A 10,029-nucleotide genomic window follows, 5' to 3' on the forward strand; every position below is an offset into this window, starting at 1 on the left:
ACTCATTTTTTTTACTGTAGTGCTTGACCCATAAAAGAGGATATGAAATTAGGGGATGACAAATATCTTGCTAAAAACAAATTTTCCTTCGGTTTTTACCGTCTGCACTGTGCCCATCACACGTCTGTGCCATAAAAGACGTGAGACGGAGCTCCGCTCCTGTGGTCCGATGCCACTTCGACCCGCCTGGATGCACCGTTTCTTGTTCCTCTTCCTCTGATCGGATTTGTGTGCCGTTCCCCTCCTCCGCTCCGTCTGCTAACTCCCTTCCAGCAGCGTCATCTCGGCAGGCCTGTGCCGACGCCTTCAGGCCCCAGCCATAACAATAGCCATTAAACGACATGTCATTGCCGCGCTGCAGGCAATGTCATCCATTCTGCAGGGGCCCGCCTGGCACCTCTACTGCCAGTCCTATTGTGCTGATAGGTTTATATCACATTGAGTGAGTGCTCATACGGCTGACCGACTGATATATAGCCTCATTATAATGTTTGATGGCTGCGGTCGAGCTGGGTGATTATACTGCTGATAGAGCGCAGCCAACGAGGGATTCGATAGGCTGATCGCTCATTAAGACGCGTATCGATCAGAGGCATTGACTTTTCCAGCGAGTGTGTGAACAGGTGTGCCGCGGTCTGCCGGGTTTGTTTGTGCGTGCTCAATATTTCTCATATCTGCATGTGTTGGGGAGGAACGAGTGTGTTTGTGCAGCTCGGATCTGTTCACAGCTCCATGGCAGGTGCCAGCTCCGGCTCGCCACACGCTTCAGCCGGGGCTTTCTGTTGAGCTGCTAGTGGCGAGGCGGGTGACCGTGCCAGCTGCTGGGAGGCAGTTGAGAGTCAGCTGTTGCTGGCGGCGAAGCGGCGCGGAGGAGGCCTGTCAAAACCCTGAATTGGAATTGTTTTGTATGTGCACAGCTGGTGAGCTGCTCCTCTTTGTGGATCGTGATAGCAGCTGACACCAGGCTGTGATTTGCTTAGCGGTGGGCACAATGCAGTCTGCAGCAGTAACTGCCAGTTTTAGAAGAACTTCACTTTATCACCCCTGAATTATCTCATCAGAAGTGCATTTGTGCCTCCATAGTTCCATTTCCCTTTTGTTTCTCTGCCATTATTCTACACAAGTCATTATCCGTTTGCTGGCAGAGACCACTAGAATGCTGCTTAAAATCTTTTAGAAATCTATTAGGTTGTGCACTCCTACCAGGTCTGGATGAGAAACAGGCCCACAGTACCACAAATCCTCCACTGTACCTAACAGTGGTAGAGGTGCATTTCTATATATTCATCCTAAATTTCTGTAATTTCTGCCGCTGAATAGTTCGATCTAATCATTAGACCACAGTTCCATTTAACAAGTTTGTATTTTTGATAGCATCGCAGAACAGGCGTTTTCTTGGATTTTTATTTTCTATTTTTGTTAATTGAATAAAGAAAATCACATGAAGGTCTGAGTATTAGAAACTATCATAATTTGTGTTACTTTCAGATTTTTATCTTTGTGGATGTTGTTAGAAAGTTACTTTTTTTTTGGAACAGAAAAGTTACAGGTTCACTAAAGTTTTATGGCAGCAATAATAATATGGCAATGGTTATGATACTACAAAATAGTGAATTTATAATTGTTGTTATTTTATTTCTCGTACTATTACTGTTATTTATTTACAGTAGTACTAGTGATGATGTATTTTCATTTTGAAAATAATACTAATAATTATTGTTGTGCCATTATGCACTGTTTTAAGTTATTTAATGTTTAATAAATACTGGGCTTCTGTGGATGAGAAGACAGTTCATTCAAAGTTCAATTCCATCAGAAGCTTGTGTCTGGGAGAGATTGAGGCATGTTCGGCAGATAAGTGGCCCAACTATAAAGAATTAATCAGAATTTGAAGGTTTCTCTTGCAGGATCGAGGAAGGTCTGGCTGATGACTGACCCTAATCAAAATATATATACATACACACAAAAGTTAAAACCCAAAATTTCTAAACACCATCGTAAAACCATTGTTTAACTGTCATCATTTTGTTTGTACCTAAACAATTTAAAAGGGTTAAAACAGAATAAACCGTTTTAGAAATGATTTTCAAACTTATCATACACTGGGGCATGATAAGTTTCGATCTGCTTGCTGTTTAATTTTGTCAAACACGCGACAAACTCCATGAGGCAATCTCAGCAGATATTTTCAGAGTTTTCATTTGTGATTATTTCTTGGAAATGGCTCCATCTTTTACCAATGTTACCTTTTGGTTTTGCATTGTGATAAGGTTGATTTTTATGTGGCTGCTTAAACTTTCATGGCAGCCAATTTCTACCCCTTTTGGTCTGCTGGATCACTGGAGAACTGAATTTGTGCCTTTTCTTAGACCTGTTTCCTGTTTGAAGGCTTAAGGCTCTAGGCTTGACTTTTTTTGTCTAATTGCAAGTTAGTTTCCCAAACAAACTGAGCGTATCTGCAGATCTCCTGCATGGAAAAGTTATTTTCCCTGCAATGCATGGTCACATCACATCGTACACTTTCATGTAGATTATGAAGGAACAAAGACTTAAAAAGCGGGTCCGCTTCAGGACCTGGAGAATTACATCCCTGAGAACATACGTTCCTCAGAAGATAGTAATATTCTCTGGGTGTTTAATTTTCCTTTTGACAAATGGCAAAAGTGTCTAGAGTTATCGAAGCCTGATCCATGTACACAGACTATTCTTCTCTTAAAGCATGGCAAAGAGCTGAATACCTGTCATAAATCACTGGAGGCATATGCTAAAGAAAACATGAATGCTCGTAGCTGTTGTTATTCAATTAAGCTTTAGGTTTTCCCAAGATGAGGGAAAGACAATGTTCTACTTCCTGAATGGTCGAATCATGATCATCTGGGTAAAAAAGTCCTGAGCAATGTACTCAAGTTGCCGAATACGGATACTGTAATTATGATATGAGCCTGGACCACCTGGGAAACACGATTATGTTCAAGAAGTGATGGAGGCATTTGAACTAACACATGATGCAAGGAAGTATCCCACTGATCTAAGTCAGAGTTTTCCAAGGTGTGAACTCTTGTGTGACATTTGGTGGTGGGTTAGTTTGGTGTGGGGCACGTGCATGAGCCTCCTGGCCCTTAGGGGGCAGCACAGAGTCAGGACAGGTGGTGGTATGAGTCAGGTGTGACGGCTGGTCATCCCTCCAATCTGAACCACCTGCGTCTGCAGAGTTATTTACCTGATGATCTTTGGGGTTGTCCACTGCAGCAGGGTGGTGCAAGGCTCCACTGTGGACAGTCTGACTTCCAGCACCTCCCATGTGGACTGTGGAAATATCTTCTGTAAAGTCAATATTTAGAGGCTCTGTCCTAAATTTTGGAAAGACTGGCTCTGTTCTAGGTGCTGCGTTAGAAACTGCAGAGCTCATGCAATGAGTCAATCTGGTGGAGTTGATTGTGTGAGGATTTCTCCTGAAGAGTGAGGGATTCTGTTCCCTGGTGAGACGCAAGCTCACTGGCAAGGCAAAAAATGAATATAAGTCATTATTTCTATAGGCTTTTATTTATTAAAACAGTTTAACTAGAACAGTCAAAGGCAATCCTAAACAAATGTGTTTTTAATATTGATTTAAAAGAACTCAGGCTTTCAGCACTTTTACAGTTTTCTGGAAGTTTGTTCCAGATCAGTGGAGCATAGGAACTAAATGCTGCTTCTCCATGTCTGGTTCCGGTTCTGGTTCTGCAGAGCAGGCTGGAGCCAGAAGACCTGAGTGGTCTGGAGGGTTGATGCTCTGATAAGAAGTCTGTGATGTATTTAGGTGCTAAGCCATTCAGAGATTTATAGACTAACAGAAGTATTTTAAAGTCTATTCTCTGAGATACAGGGAGCCATGGAAGGACCTCAGAAACGGGTCCATGTTCTCTACTTTCTTAGTTTTAGTGAGGACGCGGGCAGCAGCGTTCTGCATCAGCGGCAGCTGTCTGATCCACTTTTTTGGCAAACCTGTGAAAACACCGTTGCAGTAATCAATTTTACTAAAGATAAACGCATGGATTAGTTTTTCCAGATCCTACTGAGACATTAGTCCTTTAATCCTGGAAATGTTCCTCAGGTGATAGAAAGCCGATCTTGTAATTGTCTTTAGATGCTTTTGGAGGTTCAGGCCTGATTCCATCACTACACCCAGATTTCGGGCCTGATCAGTGGTTCCTAGCTGAAGCGACTGAAGCTGTGTCCTAACTTTTGATCTCTCCTCTATTTATCCGAATATTATTACTTCAGTTTTGTTCTTATTCAATTGAAGAAAATTTTGGCACATCCATGCACTGATTTCTTCTGACATGGTGAGCTTCGAGCTCCTCTGTCATTTGTTATTTTGAAAGTTATGACAACACTTTCAAAATAACACAACATCCAGTCCGTGCATGCTTAGCTGTGTGTCAGGTTCAAACACCTAAAACATTCATTAACAACACAAAAAGGGGAGACAACAATGAGGTTAGTTTTCATAAATCTTGCAAGGAGAGGAGCTGAGATGCTTAATACAGATCTCCAAACTCGCTCTGATGCCACTCCGTCCCCTCCTTTCTTTTATTAGGGAAACCCTGGTTACATTTGTCAAGCTAAGGGGTAGGGATAAGCAAAACACTCTGTGACCTTAGGAACACAGAGATAATACTAAGCAGTCCACACAGAACATTTATACGTAAGCACTCCAGATGGCTGAATACAGTTCATAACAGTTTCAGACATATTTAGAAAAACAGTTATTATTGTCACAACATATTTCTCTGCTTTCTGAAGGCTTTCTGCAATGATAAGAGAGTGAGAGTAAATCAATACACATACATAGTAAAATAAAATAGTAACCACTGGTCTATATATTCCAGCAAATATATGATTAACACAATAAACTAATGAACAATAAACTAAAGTAATGGAGATCAGGCATATAGAATACACTTTAATAAAACCTTAAAACTTCTTAGTAGTAAAGAGTATCTACGTAATAAATGCAATGAACTTAGTAAATAGTTGTAAAATAGAAAATAGTAAAAATAGTAAATAGTAAAAATAATTCTTTCACAGTGCATGTATGTGTAAATACAAATTTAGCAAATACTTATTAGTGTGTGTAGAAACAGGTGCGCAAGTTCACAGGTCAACATGCAGCTTACGAAAACACTATTCTTTCAGTGTTAAGATGTTAAACCTTTAGGAACTACTAGCTCTGCTTGACCTTTCTTTATGAATTACTAGCGTTTTGTGCAAGGCTTGACCTTTTTTTTAGGAATTACTGCCATTTTAAGTTTATGCTTCTCATCTTTCTTTTAAAGGAAATTAGCAATTTAGTTAAGTTAGTCTGGAAACAAATTTGTTCTACACAATACAAACAATAAGCTCTTAAGATGTCTTACTCTACAAATATGCAGAGGATTTTAGGTTAAATACAGGAGCATCTAACTCCTCCTTGGACTGAAAGTAAACTTTGAAAATGCATAACTGTGGACTTTTTTATATTAAGAATTGTGGTTTATGCAAACATGAGGCTAAGTCACACATCTGGACTCAGATGTTCAACAAAATTTAAATGTATGCTTTTCGTAGGGTAGTTTATTATCAGCTTAGAAAATTTTGGCATTAACTTTTGTTACAAAAGTCTAAAAATGTCACCTGTGATAATTCTCTCATGTGTGCAGCGCCAGCTGTGTTTACGAATGCCCACTCAGGGGGTTGCCACTTGTTGTGCCATTGTGCACTGTTTTAAGTTATTTAATGTTTAATAAAATTATAATAAAAATAATTTTATGCTCTGAAGCTGTTACACACATATGTACAGTATATGCCCATTTCTCTGGAAGCTTACCATCTATTGATGAGTATTCTGACTGTAAAAGTAACTATTAAAATTGAAGTCTATGGAATTGAACAGAAACTAAAACCTTCGGTCAAATTGTGTTTGCTTATGTGTTTCTGTGTGCAGCGCTCATGCAGAGTTTGTCCAGTACTTGCCCAGTGCTTGAAGATGCAGCTTTGTTGGGGAAGTTAAAAGTTAAAACTAGGTTATTTGAGCGCCAAGAATATAAAAGAAATGCATATGAAAAAAAAGAACTTCATGACAGCACAATCTGCTAGGAGAACGTATGATTATTGCATTTTTAACATGCAGAACACTGATTACAAAGTTCTTGGAAATCAATGTAGGAATAGGGACAAAGGAAGCTTTTGTGAGGATTTACTAAACGTGGCTGAAAGGCTGTCATGTCTAAAATATTCACTTTGGTGTCTGTATCTTTATAGACTGAAAGTCCTGAAAGTCTCTGTCTAGCTGATGGATTAAGGATTTAATTGAACGTTTTTCTTTTCGATCTGCAGCAAGTTGCCCCAAGTGTTTCTGCTTGAATAACCAGAAACTAACATTGTTCATACAGGTCTTCATTGTGAATGCTAAAGACCGACAAGGTAAACAAAAGAAACTGTGTGTTTGTGTGTTCCACCAGCTGGTGGAGCCCCTGACTCCCAGTGGAACAGCTCCCAACCAGGCTCAGCTACGCATCTTGAAAGAGACAGAGCTGAAGAGGGTCAAGATTCTCGGTTCTGGAGCTTTTGGGACCGTCTATAAGGTCAGTGACCTAGTGATGGGAACGGTGGTTCTTTTGAGGGTACTGAATTACTTAGAATCAGTAGATTGAAATGATTTGTTAAAAAAAATTGTTTACCAAATCATTCAGTTAATATAACCAGATTTATTAAAAATAGGTAACATGGCTTAGGGCACAGTGTACTATTTATCGAGCTTTAACTCCCTATTTCATTCCTTTACAGCTAAGAAAAGGTTGTAAACATCACACAGACTTTGTGTGCTCTCTCCAAACCCTATTTTGAAGTTCTAGCTACCAGATGTCAGTTAGCTCAAATAGACAAAGGAAAAGTATACATCTCTAAGTACGACTTTTGGATCAAGTCCAAAAAATATAGAATTCCAGATTACATCAGAAAACATCTATTACATAAATCACTTTATTATCTGCCCCAAATCCTGTCTGTCCTGTCTCAGTCCATTGGTGTACCAAGGCGATTAACAGCGCCACTCTCAGTACAATATGTGTACTGGACGTTTGTTCAGGCTGCAGCACAGGCTTCATAGGCTGAGTCACGAACTGACACAATCGAATCAGGGCCAGCTTCTTCATGATAATCAAAATATTGATATAATTAGAACCTACGGTACAAGTCAATAGATGAGATGTACAGTCTCGGCAAAAAAGTCAGAGCTTTGCAGTTTGAACATTTGGATATTTAATAAGAATTTTAGCAATACAGAAATATGCAAGTAAAAAAATACACAGTAAATTACATAAATAAAAAAAGTAAGTAAAAACTTTTAGTTGTAGTTGTGTTGAATTTTCTCTCTTTCTGTCATACAATTTGCCTGTTCAATTGGTTTTACGTTTTCCTTATCCTTTTTTAATAATTCATTACTTTCAAACCATATATGACATAAATAAATTTCTGGTTTCCTAGCACTCTTCTTTTTTTTTTTTTAAGTAAAAATGTTCATATCACAGACCTACAAAGCAGCATGAGCAAGCCAGAAGAAACCATTAAACACTAACATTTCTGTTGTGTGTCAGGGTCACGGCTCTATTTGCTTGGAAATGTTTAGAACCATTTCTGTCTGTGCATTTATGGCAGCTGCTTGTATGTTTCAGGGCATCTGGGTCCCAGAAGGTGAGACAGTAAAGATCCCCGTTGCCATAAAAATCCTCAATGAGACCACCGGTCCCAAAGCCAACGTGGAGTTCATGGATGTGAGTATGACCAGAAACGGCTTATGTATATCCGTATTCACGTCTCAGTTGTATGTCTTGATGCTGTCGAAGAGATGGCCAAGGTTGTCTCTTTTCGGGGGTTGAGCATTCGGCGGTAACTTCTTATGAGAATGCCGTCTGAGTCAGTGCTTGTAATAAAGAGAATTTCACCGTCCTGTACAGCAGCGCATGTATTGAACAAGACTCTATTAAAAAACAGCACCTAGCTTATGAGATATGGCTTTATTGGAATCCAGGAGTGATAGAGGGAATTGGAAAAAGGAAGTAAGCGGTGGAGTTTTCAGCTCCTTACCCCTTATCTGTGTCACCTTTGTCTACTTTTTTCTTTTGTGCCCCTGCTCAATCCCACACGCTGGATTTCAAGAAAAGCATTTTTGATCTATCATGCAGTTTTACTGAAAGATATTTGGACCTCTTTCTGTTCTTTAGAAGTCAGAAAGTTTTAGTGACTGCAGTACACTCAGGGGATTGCTTTCCCTGAGGTTTCCAGACATTGGTGGCTGCACCGCTGTCTTAAAGTCACTGGGTCATTGGAACATTGATTCTTCCCTATTTTCAGCCATTCTGTTGTAGATTTGTTTCTTTTTTTTCTGGGTGGTGGGGGTTTAGATGCAAAGTTGCAAACCTAGCTCTTCCTGCCATAAACTATTGGATAGAAGAGGCTATGCCTTGACAGAAACTCTGGAGTTTCTCTGTAGAGATGGAGCTCTTGTCGTTTTTGCATATCCTCTGAGGATTGTCTCAGCTTTTGATTAATTTGCTGGGATTTTCACCTTCTTGAGAAGTTTGGCAAGTGTTCACTAGGGAATCATCTCTCGAACAGTAAAAAAATGGGCAACAAATATTTTGGAAATGTGACTTTCTGTATAAACATAACCTGTATATTCTGGTCTTATCATGTTCCAAGCTTTATTGTTTGGACAAAAATCCCTTCATGTGACACTGAAAATACTTTGGAAGACTTGATTAACATCTAAATAACCGCAATGTGCCCAGATCCTGGAAAACAAGCCCCAGTCATTCAGCTTGTGTCACTGTAATTGTTAATGGCAATGTGAAATATGACCTGATATTTCTTCTTTGGTCTTTTTTTTTATCCAAAGTACATGTCTTCAGAAGTGTATTCAGATGCAACAAGGGAATCATAAACTGTAATATGTTCCATGCTAACTGAGGCCTGTAGATTCAGAGACTAGTTATTGGGTATTTTCTGACATTTTTTCTGAGTATTGCACAAACTTGGCCTTGGGGTGAATTTGTCGGGGAGATTGGCAACTGTTTCAAATGTTTTCTACTTGTGAATAACATTTTAAACAATAAGAAGTTGGACTTCAACTGGATCAGCAAAAAGGCATTTTACTCTTCCTAAGTTCATGTGCAGTAGCAATCACGACTTTAATGTATTTTCACTTATTCTGTTAAAGGAGATATATCATGCATGATCCATTTAGCCCTTAAATGCATTTTGCTGTGTACCTGGAGTCTCTAGGAGTGTCATGCAACCAGCTTCTGTTTTGTTATTTCTGGGACTGGCTCGCTGTTTTCCTCCTAATACTGTGCTCCACTGATTAACTCAAACTGCCACACCTACCCTGGCTCCAATCACAGGACACTCATTACACCTGGACCTCTGCCTATTTATACCTGTCTCCTACAGCCAGTCAGCACCAGATCATCTATTTGCCTAGCATGAGTTATTCCCTGTGCTTCTGTGCCTATCCTGTGTTCCTGTGTTGATCTTGTGTTTGCTTTGCCCTCTCTGGGTGCTCATCGGCTGGTCCCGACCTGGCCAGCCTCTGGTTTGTGAATTTTTGCTTAGGCTTACCAGTCTCGTGAATTTGTCATTTTTATTTCTCGGAGTGATGTTGTAGTCCATACTGAAGGATCCTGAAGCTACAAGTGGATAAGTCAAACTGTTCAATTGTTCATTACACCGTCCCACAGCAGACTCCAAAAATGGCTGAATGGGGTGAAGGCGAATGCTCTGGGACCTGGAGGGTGGCAGGGTGGATTCATAGAGACCACGCCAAAATGAGTTGTTATCAGATGCCCCTTAAATCAGGGATAAAATGGCGGAACGTGGAGGAAAATAAGTAATTCAGACACATAAAAAGCACATGTCTCCTTTAAGACACATATGTTACAGGCCAGCAAACCACAAAACCCCCTTCATTTTTTGAGGTGTTCTTACTGATGATAAATCCCATGGAATCAG

General features: G+C 39.9%; 1 protein-coding gene across 1 annotated transcript in view; it reads left to right on the forward strand.

The window, feature by feature from the left end:
• The window catches only part of LOC105931061 (receptor tyrosine-protein kinase erbB-4), a 67,529-nt gene extending 59,631 nt beyond the window's left edge, over nt 1-7,898 (forward strand). The window contains exons 16-18 of the mRNA XM_036128538.1: nt 6,483-6,605; nt 7,695-7,793; nt 7,842-7,898. Coding sequence (XP_035984431.1) covers nt 6,483-6,605; nt 7,695-7,793; nt 7,842-7,898 — 279 coding nt within the window. The remainder of the gene's footprint in view (nt 1-6,482; nt 6,606-7,694; nt 7,794-7,841) is intronic.
• The last annotated feature ends 2,131 nt before the right edge of the window (nt 7,899-10,029 follow it).

The sequence above is a fragment of the Fundulus heteroclitus genome, chromosome 24, assembly GCF_011125445.2.
Source record: "Fundulus heteroclitus isolate FHET01 chromosome 24, MU-UCD_Fhet_4.1, whole genome shotgun sequence".
Taxonomy (NCBI): Eukaryota; Metazoa; Chordata; class Actinopteri; order Cyprinodontiformes; family Fundulidae; genus Fundulus; species Fundulus heteroclitus.